The 20,725-nt window shown below is 40.8% G+C and overlaps 1 protein-coding gene across 1 annotated transcript; it reads right to left on the reverse strand.

Annotated features, from left to right (window-relative positions):
- Positions 1–1,704: 1,704 nt before the first annotated feature.
- On the reverse strand, positions 1,705–19,807 carry LOC107188532 (potassium voltage-gated channel subfamily H member 8). Its single transcript, XM_015576834.1, has 15 exons — positions 19,732–19,807; positions 9,022–9,255; positions 8,223–8,354; positions 7,445–7,572; positions 7,073–7,301; positions 5,848–6,011; positions 5,005–5,218; positions 4,096–4,275; positions 3,662–3,861; positions 3,266–3,515; positions 2,921–3,183; positions 2,698–2,846; positions 2,499–2,631; positions 2,039–2,411; positions 1,705–1,916 (listed from the first exon to the last, which is right to left on the reverse strand). Exons 1-15 carry the CDS (start codon positions 19,805–19,807, stop codon positions 1,705–1,707), a joined length of 2,937 nt encoding a protein of 978 aa, XP_015432320.1.
- Between the last annotated feature and the right edge of the window lie 918 nt (positions 19,808–20,725).

The raw sequence follows: 20,725 nt of genomic DNA on the forward strand, positions 1-20,725 counted from the left end.
ACTGATTGTGTGTGACAATTGTATCTGTCTTAAAATTCCTTTCGAGTTTGTTATTTTTGAGCGTACTCGAGTACGCGTCACGAAATAATTGTATTTTGTGCTTATTGACATTCTCTCTGCATACAGTAACATGACGAATTACATTTCCTTTGTAATCGTTCGAAGAGTGTAAAAAGTAGTAGAGTACGTGAATTAGGTTAGACAACGTTACAATATGTTTAGCTTGAACGATAAGGTGAGGAGCATAGAAACAGTATAACAAAATATATGAAATATTTATAAAACAGCTGCTTTCATTGACATTTGTGAAATCACGATGTTACCGTAACTAGAATCATTTTCATTCTCGATCGTCTGAATTGATTTTTCTACGATTACTGTTCTTCGTTTAAATAATAAAATTCATCGAATCTCACAATTGTCTGAAGGAGACTGATTGATATTGACCAAAGTTTTCGCGTTTTTTTTACATCCGCCAACGCGTGTACCCTCGTTACCGGAAGAGATTTTCACAAATGACGATGAAAGGTGAAGAAATACTATTGTTGTGCATGGCCAAAGCCGTGCCTTATCACATATTTTCGATAGAGACATATGTATGTATACTATTTACATTAAATCCGTTGAAGAATTACTTACAATTGGATATACACTCGCCTCATACGTCTTGATATGGTACATTAACTTCTCAACTGATCGGTTAATCTGTATATGTACGACATTATCTTGGTATCTACCTTGAAAGAAACAATGTCGAATGCAACAGCTACTTTACAGTATCTATGTATTATGTATTCTAATTTGGACGTCGGCGTATACATCGAAATTTCTTGTGCACATTATTGCTACGCTAAAGTCGAAAGTTTCTGCCCTTCGGTACTTTTAAAGTCTTCCCATTTTAAAGAAGACTGCGATATGAAACGTTGCACGTTTTTCATTTCTTCCTTTTTATTTGCAAGACCAGTGCGGCACGGTCTCGAACGCACTTAGCGAATTTATTTACATCGAATCTCACGCAAAAGAGCAAGTTTAATTGTAAGTTTGGAAAACACATTGCGACCACTCGAATGAAATACATAGTTTCGCAAACTAGATTAATCAATCACAGCAACACGTACATACATGGAATGGTTGAAGCGAAATTCTTTCGAAGAAAAATAGGTTTCCAATACGTATTTACATTGATACTCGATTTTCGAAGATTCACGTCAGCAGACTCGATTAAAAAATAGGTCTCATATAAAAACTTCTTTTTTCGATCGTTTCAAGTATGTGAAATCAGTTAGTTATGAAAAATGCACGAACAATATATGTATCACGATTACTTTTAAATTCAAATTCATGATTGTACACGTGCTTGAGTATAGAGGTTCAAATGTACACCTTCAAACGGCTAAAATGAGCAGGGGCATTGTTGCCGTTCAAATTAATTAATTTTGAATTTCACGAGTGTTGCGTAAAGTAATGAAAAGGATTTGTAGGTACTATTTTCAATGACTGCTGTCCGAAGAAGTAGTTTCGATCACAACTGTCTCTAATTCGCGCGCCTAGAGAATTTATAGATTTTCAAAATTCCACGAGGTTGGCGTTAATTCTGTTGCTTGTTGCTTCTCCCCAGCCGTTTACATTATCATTTCGTTTTAATTCGCATCTTTCTATGAATGTTATGTTGCTCCGTTAACCCTCTGTTGTGTCTGAAGGTGTTCAATCATCGAACGGATCGAATTTCAATGATCGTGATTCTGGTAGTCGGCGTACAGTACTCAATGCTTGGTATAAAGCCTCGTTGTCAGCATCGCCGGCACTAAACCTGTGAGATTTGTTTTCCGGATCCCACGTAGAATTTGTCGATCTATATAAACGAGGAGGGATGTGTTGTTCTCCATGACCATTTCCGAAGAGGAAGTTATCATTTCCTAGAACAGTAACTCGTTAATGTTATAACACATATGTGTGTCTATGCATGTAGGTTCGATCGTAATTGGAATTTAATATTTCACGATTTGTATAAATCTATTTAACGCTCAGTGGCAATTACCTCGCAATGGGATTGGCGATTGTGGCGGTGTGCCAGCAACAGGCGATAGGGGTTCGTACGGTGGCGGTGGGGGTGAAGATGGGGATGGTGTGGGGGAAGGAGGTTGTCTTCGAAGAACGTCTGGATCGAGTTCGAGAATCCTCAGAACTCGATGAGGATTCGCTCGAACCCAAGATTCAAACACGTCTACGGGCCAGTCGGTTTGCGACGATGCATCGCACATCCCCGTAGGAGGATCCCAACATATAGCATCCGGTGGATGGGACGAACTTCTAGCTAAAGCTCCGCTACCACGGTTCGCGGGTGTTGGCAAGTTTGGATTACTTTGTGGCATAAATGCCAGACTTTGTAAAGCTTGAATCGCGTTTCTCATCTAGACATTTTTATCAGATTGATTATAAAATAAATAATTGAACACCTCGCGACGCTAGTTTCAATAGTCTTTTTTCAACGAACGCACCTCGTAACTGAGCATAGCGACGTCTTGATGCAGAGCAGAATGCTCTTCCATGGATTCTTGAGCCATTATTTGGGCTGCCCTTCCTCTTACCAGAACACCCCTGCCTTGTCTTCTTGCTTCCCTATACTCCTCTCTATCGCAGTATACATGTAGATAGATAGAAAGTAAGTAGCAGTAGGAAAAATCGTGACAAACATACCTGAATTTAGTGTGTCGTGGACTCGACGTGTGCAAGGGCGACTTGTTTGGTGGCGATAAGGGCGAAGTTTCCCCCTCGTCGGGAATATTTTCATCGTCTTCGCTGATCGATGGCAGGGTTAACGATGGTCCGTTCATGTCCGACTCTTGCTAAAAGTTTGTGCAGGGAAATGTTGTCAGAGGAATATCATCCCTCTATGTTTTTCGTTGCGGCATCGACTTACCTCAGCTTCGTAACCCTCTCGTATATTGTACGTAAGATCGTGTTGTATGTCGTGCGCAAATTGGTGTTGGTACTCCGGGTACAGACGAAGAACTTCGACTAGTCCTTGCATGTGTATGCATTTCAGATCGCAATAGGTTAGCGCTTTAACGTCGCAGCTCGATTTCACTACGATGTCTGCAGATCCTGAACCACCTGTACCACCCCCATTACAGCCTTGTTGTAAATGTACGTTTATATCGCATCCCACCATGTCACCTTTCCCTTTAAGTGAAATCATTCGTTGTACAATACGTCGAGTCAGGCCCGACCAACGAAAATATCTGGATCATGTAAATTGTACTACCTAAAATCGCGACGACCATATCGTTTTGTACGACTTCCATGGAACCATTGCATAAATAATAGATGTACGAAAGTGCGTCCCCTTTGTGAGTAAGATATTCGCCGGGAGCACAGAAGTTATTTCGGATTCGTAGGGAAAGTAGTTTGAGACAGCCCTGAGAAGCAGTGTCAAATATCGGTAAACTGAGAATTTCGCGATGTAAATGCATCGAAACATCGCCCCTGAGTTCCTCGGGAAATTGCTCGAGAGTCTGAAAGGATTAATACGATTTCGTCTCATTATTCTGCGCATTAATCAGGCACAGGGACGATTCGAATTACGATTGGCTTAGGATTGTCGCAACGCGTGGCATAATTATTGTACGCGTGTACATATGTATAATGTAGGTAGGTATACCTCGTGTATATCGATACCATGATTCAGGGACCACATGGTCTGGAAATAGTCTTGCATTCGCTGTTTCAGTTCGTCAGGGATCTGATGCAATACGAAAAAATCCTTGAGATCCCGTAATTTAGTCTGATAGAGTGATCTTCTAGAGTAAATTCTTTGAATAATCGCCGTCACGTTACCGAACACCACAGCATGCATCAGAGCTGTAGCATACACGACATGTACAGTGTGGAAATATTCCCTACTGTAAATTTATATCAACTGTATTCCGTACTAATTAACATCGTTCGCTTCTAGTACACGTAAGGTATGCATATGCGAGTTCTTAGCGAGCAAGCAAACAAGCTTATAGCAATCGATGCACGATTATACAATAATCAATTTATAATCCTTGTGGATTAACACGTGTACTATATTGATCGATGATGATTACTAACCGCCAATAAGCATCGCGCAAATGGAGAATAACTTTTCGGCGAATGTGTTTGCCGACACGTTGCCAAATCCTACCGACGTTAAGCTGCTACATGTGAAATACAATGCTGTGATATAACTTTCCGCGTGTGTTACGTTCTGCACGGAGATCTTTAATCTCTCCGCCAGCGTGTGAATCCAACCTGAAAAATTCATTCGATTAGAGTTCAATCCTCCATTAGCATTTGACTGATTGTCGAATATTAAAAGATGGTACTGTCATCGTAGAGTTTCCACTGCGATCGGATTTTTGTGCGGTATGGCACGCTTTAAAATATGATGCGAATGTCGGTCACAAGTGTGCCGAAGCCGATAAAATCTATTCAATCGCGTCGTCGAAGTAGGATGCACGAACGTGCATTTTTAAGGTGGATAACAGATTGAATCTCTGCAGAGCTTGCTGGGAGGTTTGCCGGAGCAACCGTGCTGTATACTTATGTACATAGATGCTTAGATAGAATCAGCGGTATATTCCTTCTTATGTTAGAACTATTCGGCAAGACGTAATTAATTTACACGGGTAGATTTCGCGAGAAATGCTGGTGGATACGTGCCTGCCTCGAGGAAAATGTTCTCGGTGAAATTACGGGATACAATTTCTCTCTAACGTGAGAGAAAAGTTTCGCGGAATGACGCGAATATACGTTTGACTTTTCCGAGCACCAGTTTCCATGTGTCGCCTAAACCTCTCCGAGGAAAAGTTCCTCGAAAGAGTACACGCGAGACCAATCTGTAGGTACATATGTAGATACATACGTATGCACATCTAAGCATGTACGTATTTATACATAGAGGATGGATTTCTGTACACGCTCGAACAATCCCAGAAAACCTGGGAGAGCTACGTTACCTTATAAAAATCATCGACTTACCGAGATCCCAATCACTGTCGTTTTTTAGCCGTTCCTTTTCCGCGATAACGAACCAAACGCAGGCCATCCAATGAGCCAACAGGATAAAAAGTAGCATTAACATTGTCAAAATTACGGCACTATACTGCGCATATCTATCCATCTTTTGAAGTAATCGCGCGAGCCTTAGCAATCTTGTTAACTTTACTAAATGTATGTTACCATGTCCTGATTCCTGTGACAAAAATCTGCTGTTAATTATGTGATTACTTCGTCACATTTATCGTGCCGATTCACACGGTAATTATCGGTTCCAGATAATTCGGAAGGAACGCGACCGATAAGAATTTTCGCGTTGAATACTCGGAATACCTCGGGGTTGTAATTTTGATCGAGGTTAGTTACGAATTTCTTGTGTATCTGGAACTTACGACGACTGGATGATTGTACCATTCATCGTCCAGATACTTATCCATACGGCGCTCGGTACACGTTGCAATGTATTCGTCGTTTAACGTAATAATACATCGTCCTTCGATAAATGAACTCTATTCACAACTCGATTCTTAATATATATCGCGTAGACAGCATTCTGTGCGTATATTTTCTTTCCTTAGATTTTACGATAATATCGAAATTTTGTTAAATTTTTGAAACAAAGTGATTTGTAATCCCGATGAAAATTTCGTAATCGTCAGTTGGAGTAAAATTTGAAAATTCGCGGCTCAAAAATCGATTACCTAGAGTATAAAATTCGAGATTCAAAGGCAACTTTTTCACGGGAATATGGAATTTAGTTTTGCAGCGTATTCAACGCGCAGTCGAAATTTCGAGTGCTTTTCGTGATAATGATTGAATACTTACCTCACCGCTGTAAACGTCCGAGGCGTAAAGGAAATCAAAAGGCAAAGCTGCGACTAGATCGACGACAAACCAGCTCTTTACATAGTTGACGGCAATGCTTTTGCTGTTGCTGACTACCTCGCCCTTTTTGCTCACGTATGTTGTTCGAAAGTTCAGAACAATATCTGCAGAAAAGCGGAAACGCGTTCGATCATTTCTCTGTTTTCGACTGTTCCCGATAATTGCCACGGCGATCGCGCGCCGGTTAGAAATGAAAATGGCCACGATAAATGGGAAACAGTGGGTGTATGATGTTCGACCGACTCGGTCAAAGTGGCAAACTAACTATACTCTTATATGTGCCTATTTAGTTGCTTGTCCTTCGAGTTTCGCGGCACGGAAATGTATCGCGTAAACTGCATTTAATCCCGTTTGCAAACCAGATTTCCCCCACGGAATTCTGACTCACGTTGCATTCACTTACGCAGTGGACAACTCGAGTAGTTTCGTGCTGGAAGTTATGGCGGCGACGACGAGTGCCTGGATGTCGAGTGGAAACGAATTTAGCGACAGACAGGGTTGAGGAAAGGAATCTTGGTACGGTTCTTCTTCCATTTCACCCACGAATCGGATTCCACGATTTTTTTTTTCTCAAAGAGACAGGAACTCGTCGAACACCCGGGAAGAGTCCCTCCACGGAAGATCGTTATTCGATATTCAACGCGATAAGTTAACCAAGTATTTGTAGAACGAATCTATCGGTTGCCGAGGGTGGATTCGAGGGTGATTCGAGGGGTTTGTTTCGTGACGGAAGCTGGGTTAGAATTAATACGATCGACACCGGGATACGTTTGTGTTTTCCCGTCTCGTTTCCACATCGAGAAATAAATAAATGTGTCGACGTTAAAGTAAGCTTGGCTGTGTTCGCGCCTGGGGAAAAGTAGTGTCTCGTCGGCATGGCAGTGGTTCGACGATGGCAACGAGAAGGTGGTGGTTGGCAACCGGGAACGGGAGAATCGTTGCTTTCGGACTTAACGAGCTCCTCGAATCACCAATTGGATAAAAAGAGCACACTTCTAGGTCCTTCTCGGTCCTCGTCGGTCCTTCACGTCTGAATTATTTTAAAAGCGTACCAATCGATATATCGAGAATTCTAGATTTAATTTATTTTCGGTTCGTTTCAATCACTCGAAGGAAACAAATTGGGGATCGTATAACTAAGTTTGGACTATGCATGACTACCCACCGATTATAAAGAGAGCCTCGACGACAACGTCGCTGACCATCGTTGGTCTATCGGTATTAATGAAGCTCGCGTTGAAAGGGACAACGATTGCCACGTAAAACGTCGCAATTAGTATTAACCAGTCCCAGCAAGACTTGAAGCCGCCGTAGTGACTTAAGACGAATTGAGATTTTTTGATTCCCGTTGTTTTATACTCCGGCAGGGGTGCTGCGGTGGAGTGCAGAAGATTCTAGAATAATACATACACGATAGTCTTACGAAACGATCGGGTCACCGATGGAATACTATAAGTTTCCGTCTATGTATTCGTTTTTTTCTATTCAACGGGGAAAAATGTATCGGTGCGTAACAATACGGGATCGAATCACTTACATTGTTCAACTTAATTTTATGCTTATTGTCCTGTTTGTAATGGCCTGATAGTTGATAAAGGACGGCGCGACTCCTTCTCCTCCCACAATTAGCTGGCGGTGCCTCCGGATCGAGACCACCATTTGCATCTGAAATGCAATTGCACCATTGCAGCGCACATTTCTTGCATCGTACACTTTGAAAATTAGTTCGCGTGCTACTAACGAACTTCATTGCAATATAGGTGCCTATATTTTTCTACAATTAATAATTACAAGCAAGCATAGTCGACTCGACACGCCTCGTTCCGTCGTGCGTTGTTCGAATTGCATTTTCGTAGTTGCAAACCGCGTGTCGGAAATATCTTCGAATCGAGTGAAATATTCGCGTGGCTTCTCTAGGCTGATCTTGTAAGAAACGTAACACGTGCAACGACGGCGTAATGTATAAATTCTACAAGAAAAGCAAACTATTCGAAACTGTTGACTGGTTTGATTTGTGCTCTTCGGTGTTTCGCTTTGAAGAATAGCGTTGCATTGCGTATTACGTGTATATGTATCACGTGCAGCGTGTACATTGCGTGAATCGCGGTGTAGAAAGTACGAAACGTTAGGGTACCGTCGAAAAATTATAATATATGTATGTACTTTAGGAACGTTTAATCCCATACTCGATGCACGGGTGTCCGTGATCTCGGATACTTTGGAATGCAATTCATCAGTCACGTCGATCGAACCGCATTCCAGGGAAAATCGTTTCGTCGGGTTGAATTCGGCGGCGAAGCATAGCTAAAACTCACCACTGTCGTGTAACTCACAGAGCTGAGAGTCCTTCGTGTTGGTGATGTCTTTGTGCGATGCCAAAAACAGAACAACGTCGCCCTTCTCGTTTTTGATCGGTACTATGTCGAGCAAGCAATTGAATGGATTCCCTGTGAATTAAAGTCAATCAATAAATCTCGTTACGTTTCACGGTGAAAAAGCAAAAATTAATCGCTCGGCGAACGAACGATGGTGGCTTCATAAATGTCATGTTGCACGGATATGCCCTGCAAGCGGTTATTTTTCCAGAAGATAGGTAACAGTATATTTCGAAAATCTGGAGTGGTGGCCATGCACAAATATTGTAGAACTCGACCGGATCGATTACTTGGATTAAACGTATGTTATTGCATCTGTGCTCTGGGAGCACGTGTTTGCGTGAAACCGCTCAGATTAATTCCACTATAGGTACATACGTGCAATATAAACTCTATCGTTTCCGGTACCGTAAACCCGTAACATTATTTCGTGCGGTAAAACGAACGTCTTTGGGGAAACACGTTTATTAAGACCGCCGTTATACATATTCCGTAGTTTATCTTTACAGACAAACCACACATGACAGCGTTAACGGTCGAACTTGAGGTTGCTAGATGGGAATGAATTAAAGATCGATACGTTCCAATGTCTGTAATTGACTTCCTTCTGGCTCGCAGCGTTGCCTCCAGGATACGAGCCCCCGGTGTGTATCTCTTTTTAATCGAGCGTACTCAGAAATAAGGGAAACTTTTCAGTACGCTTTACTTTTCGCAGTTGAAATACAATGTCGTAGCTTACTGTTCTTCTTATAAAACACCACCTCCATCTTCAGTTCCGTCTTGCTCTCGAGGCTCTTGTCGATCATCGCTCTTTCCTCTTCTTTCGTTTCCGCGCCGTAAAGAAACTTGCAAGCGCAACCCTTCTGCATGATTTGCGCTCGCGCGAATCCTGTCAGCTCGCAGAAACCGTCGGAGCAATAAACGATCGGGTAGAGCGACGGAACCTGCGCATTTCCCAGCACAAAGTTGCTGTCTGCAAACGAAACAAAGGGATATACCATTAAAGGGAAGAACGTGTGCCAACGTGGTTATTGTTTCAGTCGAAAACCATTGGCTCCTAACTAGTTCCCGGTAAAATGTTCTATCTTACTTTTCGATCGTGTTATCGCGTATTTTACAAAATATCTATTTTCCCATGGATTCAATTAGACGCGAATTAAATTCCAACTTGGCTATTTCGAAATGGGGATTCAATCGGACCAACGACATCGTACATAGAGCAACTGAAATAGGAACGAAGCACGATGCTCCGTTTGTAAACTTTTCTGTTTGTCACCGACTGCACAGCAATTTCCACTCGAATCAAAACCGAGACGGATAAATAATATTTTGATAATTACATGCGTGAGGTGCGTGATGCAAGAAGATGTTGCATGATTGCACCGCGTGGTACAGTTCAATGGTTGATAGCTTTGTCAACGTCTCTGACGTCACGCGTAATCAGTTTCAGGGTAACGACGGTACTATTTTTAATCCCACGCTTACCCCTCGCACACTTTCATCTTTTCTCAGCCTTGCGCAATCTCAGCTCCCTACGCTTCCTGTTCTTTGACAGAAACTCGATGATTCCGATTATCAAGGAGACTTCGTTGAACATTAGCTTTTCCGTGGTGTACCTTTCCTTCCATCGGAGTCGGGATTCTGATTGGGTTGAAAGTGTGCCCCCTACCCCCCCCCTTCTCTAACTTTTTCTACGAAACAAATACGCAAAGGACGCTTTGTTTTCGGTGGATGAACATATCTAAACAATGTCGCGTAACTTTTTTGTGTCACGGTGACGTAGTACGAGGTCACCCTTTTGTGCCGCGTGGAAAATAATGAGTTCGGTTGCGAAGGGTCTCAAGATAAAAATATAATTTAAAGGTATCGTTCGAACATTATTTCACGTGTTTTACATAGTAGAAATGGATCGAGGTGATTTCAATGCAAATAGAATTAATTGGCTTTTCAAAAATCGATTATGAAGTTAGTACTGGTAGAATTCGGAGGGATTACAATTAGTCATTTATTACCGAGTTACCGAGATTCAGTTATTGAATTTCATTTGAATACTTTCGAACACAGAAAAATGACGGTCTGCTATAACACCCGAACGATTTCAGATAAAGGGCGCACACAGGAAGTGTAACAACTTGTTCCCTTTTTAATTAAAGCTACTACGCTTTACGTTTCTTTTTTTCGTTTCAGTACATATTTTCGTGGACTTCTATACGTTCCTAGCGACCGTGTGAAATCATCGTTCGTCGAGTCCAAATACCCTCATGCTGATATATGTATGTACACCCACGAGCAAACTCAGCTTCCATTAGGGGAAAAAGTGGCGTAAGAAAAGGGATTTCTATTACTTGATAAAATTTATTTCAAGTACTGAAATAAATGTTAAACCGAGTTTTAATTTTGCATAAATTTCAATAATTCCCGATACCAAGTGGTAAAAGGCACTTCCCCTACGCCAATTTTTCCCTTAGTGAAAGTCTAATTTGCTCCTGGTTGTACATGCACGTATGCATAGTAGCATGTTTAAGCTCGTGGTCACGACAACGACAGCGTTTACGATCATCGCATCAGCCGCTAAAAGCAGTGTAAACGCTACAGTTTCAATCGAGTCTGAGCAAAGACCAGTGAAGCCGATTGTGTCGTACACTCTACGTGTATATCACGAGACGTGTACGCGGTGAACGCAATCTACCACCGGAAAATTTCGTTACCGACAAAGCTGTTGATTCATCCTGCAAGAATTTTCATTCTTGAAAATCAGGAGAGAGAGAGGTGAACCTTAAAGCGTTGGTGGATTTGGTGGGTACGATGCAGGAATACTCGAATAGACTCCGCTTGAAATCTTCTAAATTTATGCGAGGATAACTGGTAATCGGATATGCACGCGAAACATCGTAAATAATTAAACGAACCGTTAAAGATTGATGTAGTTCGCAAAAAGCGAGTTTTAAACAAATACATATACGTTTAATGACGTCGTAGCTGTGCGCTGTAGAAAATACGCGGTGAGAACAAACCAAGAAAAGAAAGCTTGATTTCTTGTTTGAGTAGAGAACCGCGTTTCAGTTCTTTACCTCGTGGATACGGGAACCTTTTTTTCCCTCCAGCAGCTCAACTCTGATTAAAGCTTGAATATAAATTCGACTTGGTATGAAATTGAACAAAACCATCGGTGTATTCTTTGTGGAATATTTCATAAGTTCGTCCGAGCCGCGGCGTTATCTACCGTTCAGTGGTATCGTAAGGATTTAAATAATTCGTTTTACCTATAAATTACTGCTCGCCTCGGTTCTCGAGCGCGTGTAAATCCGGTTTCGAAATTAGTCGATAAAATTCAACGGGCAAGTTGGTCGTATGCAATCGCATCGAATATTTTCGGAACAGAAACCGTATTCAGAACGGGCAAACACGTATTCGCGTTTTCACGTTTTCCGTTGGTTAATTGAAAAGCGATAACTACGTCATAAGTTCCTAGTCATATTTCACTGTAACCGCAAAATAATTAAGTGGATATAACCGTGTGTTGCTCTAGCTATTGTGGTTAACCCGGCCGCATTTATGTCCCGATAGATACGTTGGATAACAATATTTACGAGATACGATCTATATGCTTCCTATGCACCTATAAAAGATGCGGTCCCGAATTTAGTTGCTTTATTTTTCAATTATGAAATAAATGCCTAGTTTTATATATCGTTGTTACAGCGATGTTTCAGAGGATTAACGAAACGTGATACTTGATAATTTACGAACGTGTGGAAAGTGTTGCGAAACGCGTGGTAATGAAAACCATGGGTTTGCATTTAACGATGGTAATATCAATGTAGTTAATACGGATGTAAAGTTGGTATTACCCATACATGTCGACCTTGCGCTTTTCATCACGTATCGTGGACTTCGGTAAAGTCTTTGCAAATAAAGGGAACGTTCGTGCCTTGACAGTATTTCTCTCGTTGCATTCTCTATCGTTCGTTTGCGTGAAAATTTTCTTCTAAACACAGCTCCTTCGACACCACGGCTCTGACCAAACGCTTAATGGATGAACCCGATGCAATTTCTATCGGACTGTAACAATTGTTGGAGATACAGGAAATTGGCTTAATCGTGCTTGAAATTGCCACGAAGATGGGGTAAATTATATCAGCCTGACGTTGATGAGAGTATATTCAATATGCTGCAATATGTATATTTAAATGAATTTACATTATTTATATTTACTGTTCTCTATTTCCATCCAAGGAATTAATAACACTTGGAAATTGTAATCCATTTCTTTTTGCGTATTGTCGTAGACGTAATATTCTTGAAAGGTTTGCGTGTACCCGTAGAGGGTTGACCTCCGTTGCTTCTTTTAACACTCCGTAACCGAAAATATTCTCGTTCCGCGAAGAAACTTTTATCCCGTTCGAGCACTTAGCGAGAATGTTCGTGTCATCGCGTTTCTTTTTCATCCGGGGCCATACCTTTTCATTCCGGATTATTCGAATGTCGGAAATCCTATAATAAGTATCAGTTGTTCTAATATTCCTTATCAAGACCGAAAGTCTGGAAACAAATTGTTGCACGATACCGTTGCGACGAGTAGAAACGATATTTCTTATTTAAAATGTTCGTTCTTCGACACAATTTAAGGAGGAAGACCGAGAGAGACTCATTACCAGCGAAACTTTATCAGTCAGTGATTGAGGTTGGTGACGATTATAACCTAGCAATTTCCACTAGGGTACGTGGTACACCGTTTCTCTTAATCAGATTTCTGGAAAATTTCGAGTACGTGGAATTACGAGGCAAATGGAACAGGTCAGCCTTGCTTTCCGTGCTTTGAATTGGCTCATTTCACGAAAGTCTCTGGAAGTACGCGACTTCTCTCCGTCACTGCGAATATACAAAGCCTCGATATTCCGCAAACTGATCGTTGATAGAACGGCGCAACAAATGAGGCCATTTACCGAATCTTTTCCAATGCTTGTGTCATATGTCTCTCGTAAGAATGACGATTGAACAGGAAACAAGGTACATTTACCTCAAAATTGAGTAAACTGATTTCATTCTATGTTCGATCCTATCGTGCTTTAGATATTCTTCCTCTTATTGTCGCACGGGAACAAGTGCGCCAAAACAAGAAATGTGAATTTTCATTTGAAAAACGTGCCTGAAATAAAAGACTCGCTCCGCTTTGTTCATTCGGATCTTCTTCCTATTTCATCTCATAAGTTGTTGAACCACTTTTCGTTTTAGAATGCCTTTCTCGGGCCGGAATATGAAGAGATTAAGCTTGGCGGTATTACAAGTCCGTTTTCTAAGGGAATCCATACCGATTTCCCTCTTATAATTAGTGCCATATGTATTGCAATGTAACGCAGGTATTCGAGATGTTCAAACATTTTCATCGTCGTTCTATTATTTTATGGAACCAATATGGTCGGATTTTCGTTATTTGAACAACTACGTACAAGCAGGAAAGCTTAACTTGAACCGAGAAAAATTGTCGACTAACTTTTTGTTTCATTTTGCATAATACAAACATTACATTGCAGTAGAAGATAAAAATAGTTTACTACCGCGTATAGTAGTTTATACGACTGTGTGTATTTTCAGGATACGCAAAAGAACAGGAATTTCGAGTTTATGGCTATAAATTGATTATTATATGTATGCATTTTGGATGGGAAGAGAAACTACGTCATTATCTTCCGTTACAATGTCGATTGTCATGATAAGATAAGTGTCATCGATATCCGACAATCATTAGGCTCTGTCCTACCGATCAATAACAAAATCCTCGACAAACTGAATGCATTTTTTGCAGGATCTTGCAATAAATAATTTTCAGTTCTTGATATTGATTAATATCTCCGTTACGTTTTCACGCGATGCTATCCATCTATCTAGTTTGTTTTCGTTGATGAATACATATTGAGATAGGCTGATTGTAATTTATCTCAATCAAAACTTTGGACGTAATTTCTGAACAAAGTTAGGCGTCTGTTTAATTTACCATCGCGAAATTAATGTTGAATCGGTAAAGAAATAACACGAATACCGTCACCCCTTGTGTACATTTCTACTCGAAGTTGCAGTTCTCACGTTGCCCTTGTGGCAACTTTTCATATTGATAATACAGTGTCCAAATAAGACGTTCGAGCGGCGTAATTAAAGGTATTCACGTTTGTAATTGTTGCGACCTAACGCAGGTAGGCGATGGTCGCAGCGGTCCTCGCGTACCGTCAACGAATCGTCATAAATGGGGATTTTTTGACAGATTCAGACAATTTTTTTTATTCTTTTTCGGCGCTGAGTTCCAGGAATCCCAGAAACAATAATAAACCCCAGATGTTCCACCTCATACCACCATTTCTTTCACAATTTACACCAACCAAAATCCTATATTTTCCACCAATCACAAGTCCGATTCATGGCAACAAGCGTCTATACATTCAATCATCCGACAGAACACATTCAACCGTCAACAAGAACACATCTCCCATTCAGAACAAACACAACTCGTACACGCATACACATACAGTATATTGTTATAATTTATGTTTGTGCTACGGTTTAACTGTGTTACAAGATCCTGTCAAATCGTCGTATTAATTTACCAACGAGCAGTGGCAAATAGTGAGTTTATCGTGAGTGTGCTGCATCAGTAGTAGTATTATTGGATTTCTTGCCGTAAATATTGCGGTCAAGACAAAAGCCTGCTGCGGATGTTTCTCGTTGCGACATTTATTTGCAACAAGCGTTTCTATTAGTGGAAGTTTTGAGGCCGTGTGTAGTCTGTGATATATAGCTTTGAATTCGCTGGAAGTGCATCGGGGTTGTATCGCCGTTAAATATACGTGTAAACGTCGTGACAGGTATAGCGATTCAGAGTATACGAACCGAGACACGGCGTTCAAATGGAAGTTTGAAACTGTCAGGGGTATCGAGTTCTGCTTTGCTTCCAATTTCTTCGTATTTTAGTTCGTTCCTCTTTTGAACCATTCGCTTTACCTTACGGAGAACACATTTAGTCTGTTACCCTGATGTATTTTCTGATAGACGAATAGGCGAAGAAATATTTAACCAGTGATGTATCCAGCGCATCGTGCGTTTCGATTTCTCGTCTGACGTTTGCTTGATCGTTACTACTCGAAAGGGAAATCGTGTGTCAGCCGTGTCGAATATTCGTGTTTAAAAAAAAAATTTTCCAAAGAATGCTTTATTCTCTGTTATTTTTTAGAGACAGTTACCTCGGGGTAATCGAGTACCTGCATAACAGCGTTTTTTCCCCCTAAATATTTTGCTTTCTGTCGGCCTGTTCAATTTCGTATGTCACGATAATTATCGATTTTTCCCAGAAATATGAAGTCGAACGAATAGTAGCAGATAACCGTGAAGAATAAATAGGTCATACAACGTGTCTGTATGTGTGTGTGTGTGTGTGTGGGCAAAGAGATTTCTTGACCTCTCTTGTTCTCCACTCTTAGTTGCCACTCAACAGCCACTGTTACATGGTTGCTTTCAATGGACTATATACGTACTATTTTGTGAAATAAAGTACCATCTCCTTAAAAGTTGTGCAAGACTTCACACAAGACCATTGAATACTTTCTAATTGGACGTTCACAAATTTCGAAATACTCCAAGTACTAATTGTTAAAGAAATCTGAACCGTGTGAATGGCTATTCCGATTTTTCGCACCTACAAAACTTCCTCGCATCGTCTTCGCTCAGATGCAAACGAAACCATGCTATCTCCACCGCATTCAATCCCATGGTACGTTCCGACAACAGGAAATCGTGATAAATCTCGGATTACCGAGTTTAATAGAGAGACGAACGGGGAATTAATCATAGACTGCGATAGGACACGATCTATGGTTTAGCAAAATTCTTCGTGACGTGTACAGCTGTAGATACATTCGATCTCTGTATTTACCTTTCTAGATGATATTCAGCAAAACGATATCTATCTACCCTTTGTCATTCGCTAGAATTACGTGTAATCTTCGCTCGAAACAGGGGTGGCGGTGTATGAATACATTCAGGCGTGACGCTGAAGGAGAATAATTACAGAAGAGTGCTTCGATCGATCATTAAGAAGAAATTAATGATCTTCAATTAAGGTCACGAAACAGGACGCATAGTTGTGTGTGTTTCGTTGGTGTTACAACGTCACACCTTTTGCGTGATTTCATTGTGTTCTTTTAATAAATGAACACTCGTCGAACTGGCAGATAAAAAATAAAATGCAAGGAGTATGAAATTTGAATATCGATTGCGAAAATTTGCATAGTTTAATATTCGGTATTTTTTTGTTCATTAATTAAATGCGGATAAACCGAGCTTACTAAATTATTAATATTTCGTGGACATTTTGCATCGAAACACATATACACTAATCTATGAAAAGATATCACGATGGAGCGTATCGTGATCGGTTCGCAAATACATATGCAGTTCGAGTAAGGTCGATTTTCGTGGCGTCGATGTTAGATTAATATTCCATGCTTCGTCTAGGGTCGACGGACTCGATGATAAAACTAGGGGGCATATTACTCAGAATTCATACGCCACAGTCGAGGGGTTCGTGCAGCCCTCTCTTCAGCCATCCCTGTTGAAATACACGTTGTCGCGACAGTTTTTTTTCATGCGGATAAGAAATCCATGTTTCGCATTCGAGCTGTACGATTTAATAAAAAAAAAAATTGCACCACAGGATGCTTTGTTATCTCCGAATAAATAAAAACTACATCTTTACAATGTCAACAAACAAACCGGAATGATGCTGTATAAATTTAACCGTTCCGCAAAAATGTGCCTACGTCGTTGCGTGTTTCGGAATCGATAAAAAAAACCGCAGATAGTCGCGTGAAACTCTGCTAAAACGAATATTCCAATTGGTCCTCCATGAGTCTTGGTCAGCAAAGACAAACGAGTGTTTGAACAGTCGTCAACCATCCTTTAGCCCAGTTGGCGATCCGCCAAACACGCTCGGCGAAAGAAAGAGAGTGCCAAAAATATCCTCGGATAGGCACTTCGGGCATCGTTAACGAGCAATTATTTCCCTTTTCTCCCGCGAAAATCAGGATTTTGCACAATGGTGGGAAGGTCGCGAATCAGCATCCGCGCGCGTATTTGCTTTTCCATTGATACTATAATCATGTCCCGCGACACCACGCTCGAGAATATTTCCGACTGGGGTAAGAATTAATTATGCATTCGCATAAATATACGGATTTTCTTGTTGCGCAAGACCCCGTATCGCCCATCGCTGTGTCAGCAAATACCAATATACCGTGAACTGTTCGTTCCCCTTGCTTATTTCATGACCCGACAGAGAGTAAATGATCTTTATATTTTCCGGAGACCGATGGAGTTTGCAGAGAAACTGCTCGAGAGTATTTGATGGAACACCAGGATCGAACGTAATAGCGTGATTCTAGGGTCGTCGTATCCTCTCGGATCGTTGAGACATCGTAGTATTATAACGACACGATCACCTCGCAAGTGTGGTGAACAGGGCAAGTACTCGATCACTACTCTAAGTTACTTGAACTAACGCAAACACGGGTTTGCATTCGATCAGGCTAATCGAGTTTGGAGGTGTAGTCTGATAAAGCGAGGGATTAGTTCGGGAACGTTGGTAAATTTCGTTGGTTTCGCGACGAACAGCAAAGAAAAAATACGAACCCACCGATCGAAACTAATACTTCCTTCCGTTCACCGTGTATAGATTATATCGAGTTAATATTTTAATCGTCTTAATATCGTGGACCAGATGCTCCAACAGTATTAATTCTTAGATGGATAATAACACAACGTTACGAAACAAGTGTACTTCTTGCGTAACACAAGAGAGGTGTTAAATGCGTACTTGTAAATTAGCTTGTTAAACTTAAATAGTCCCGACTCGAATCTCGCAATTATATCGAAATGTACTGCCCGAGATTATAGTTAAGCCGGCAGTAATGCAATTTTGTCAGCATCTCGAAATAGGGTAAAAAAAAAAAGCAATTCCATTACTTTCCAAGGACGTAACGTTCTTGTAAAATTCTCTTGCGAAAACGATGACGATCATAGCGACCATGACGACGATGACACCGAATCGTAGCCTTTTCCTCGTAATTAGTTTTTCTCATTTTGCGAGCCTAAAGTTTATATTGGTATCGGTGGATTCTTAGCTTTCTTTACGACGCTTAAGTCGTACATACGAAAGAGCTTCCGAAGGATCTAAAAGGATAAGGTTAAGCGTAAAGCTTGTCCGAAAAACGTTGCTCGGTGTCGTTGATCAAATACGAGGACGAGGGTTGAATTGAATCGACGCGAAAAAGTCTCGGTTCGTCAAACGTTCACGTTTTCCGACAATGCCCACGTTTCTATGCAGTCGTTTGATATCCGCAGTTTCATTTCACGTAGCATTTTTATTGCGAATCAACGGCAAGAAGCAACAGTTCAGATTGCTTTTCATCTTTTACTGCTAACCCTGGAAAATACGTTTTCACGAAAGTATAGATATAAACGTTGGGGGTCGTCGTTGATGTTAACGGAAAGATGATACCGTTTAATCGTTCTTTCCATCGTTTCGCAGAAATATCAAGTCGATCTGCATAACTGTATGACCGTAAATTCACTTATACTGTTACAGTCCTGAGACAATTTCAGTTCGTTCATTGTTAACGTTGCGTCCCATAATACTGGTATAGGAATTAGCAAGGCAACGTCAACAGAGGCGGCACAAGTATTGAGAGACGCTTCGGTATTAATTTGCAGCTTGATCGAGCGATTGGTAAATACCGACATGTGCTACGCTGTAAATCGTGTTAGACATTGTGTCCCGGAAGCGGCAAAGCGAAACCGAACGTAGTACATTAAATCAATGAAATTTGATGTGCATATCGATACATGAAGGTCCGTGAGGTTCACAAATCCCCTTTAAAGACAGTAGAATCAGACTGTGCTTCCCCCGTTGCAGGGTTGTTTTGATCCGAACCGCGAAGCGAGCAAGCACAGATCAATAATCGATCGTGAAACCTGTTTTTTTTTTTCGTGAATTACGAGCTTTACCGGAGACTTTTTTGTATATTAATAAATCGCCTCTTTCTAGGCTGACTACGCGCAAACGAGGGTCGTCGTCGAATGTTGGGATTGAGGCTAATCGAAGGACTCAACGCTACGATTCGTTCTTTTACACCCTTGGAAAGTTTACGGGAATAGCTTCACCGTTTCTGTGGCGTGACCAGAATTTTATCGGTCTTACTTTGTTTTATTTATGCCCAGCACACGATTTCATCGAGTAGAAAAAGTTTATTTCTCGATTAGCTTTCGTTCGTACTCTCGATGTGAATTACATGGTTACAAGCTGAATAGCTATGGGTGGAGCGAATTAGTCGACTATTAAATGCCATTTCCGACCCTCTTTTTCAATTTAAAGTACTAATTGAATGGATTTCGTCGATATACTTACGGGTTCCATCGAAGCGAGTGGCGATAGTATCTAAGAAAGTATTTTGTGGGGCGAGGAGGCCCTTCCTGACCGGCATTGGGGCCGCCCCGCCGCGCTGTCAGGCGCTGGAATCTGGAAAAACCGAAAAGAAGCTTCTTTTGAGTAAACCCCGCATGCATTAATTAATATGTTTCATACATAAAGCGAACAACGACGGTGTGCGTGTGATCAGAAACGAAATGTTCGCTTCGCGAAGCATGCTTTAAATCTGCGAATTTATGTACCAAGAAACTGGCTGACAATGAGTTCTCCGATAGGTAGGTCAGTGGTCCAATGAAAATAAAGGATTGCGTGCAGAATACAGTAGTTGCGGTGATAGATGATTGCAGACTAAGCAACACCGTATCTTACTATTTTTAGACAGGAGTTTTAATTTAACATTCCCGTCAAATAATCGAGACGTAAGTTTTCGATACGGTTCTTTCGTGCAATTTTTAGAATAGGCACAGGAATGCATTTACACGCGTGCACAGGAGTCTCGTTGAGAAAACTGCTAGCCGGCGATATTCATAGCTTTTCATTACTGGGCCATTGTTACTCTCGTTGTTCCGTGGTATGTATTCATCATTTATAGAATTAATCGAACCAAACTTATACTTTTCTCTCCTTCGAGGTATCCAAAAAAAAATCGTTGTTGCACATTATAATAAATAGCGTTGATTTAATTTTAAAATATGTTACTTAATTGTAATAATGTTTCGGCAAACGATACCTACGTCGTGTGTTTAAATATTATTAACTGTATTCGACGCAAATTTCATTATGTCATTCAGCTCAAACATTCGACTACTTTTGATAACACAAAATGATACATAAATTGTATAGGTAACTGGTTTGATCGAATAATATAATCATAAATCGTCGGTCTATCTATAAAACGTGTTTGCAGAAGAAATAAAATAGTGAATCAGGAAAAGCTACTTGGAACGTAATAAATCGAGGACCGTGCAATTAA

The sequence above is a fragment of the Dufourea novaeangliae genome, unplaced genomic scaffold, assembly GCF_001272555.1.
Source record: "Dufourea novaeangliae isolate 0120121106 unplaced genomic scaffold, ASM127255v1 scaffold133, whole genome shotgun sequence".
NCBI classification, from domain to species: domain Eukaryota; kingdom Metazoa; phylum Arthropoda; class Insecta; order Hymenoptera; family Halictidae; genus Dufourea; species Dufourea novaeangliae.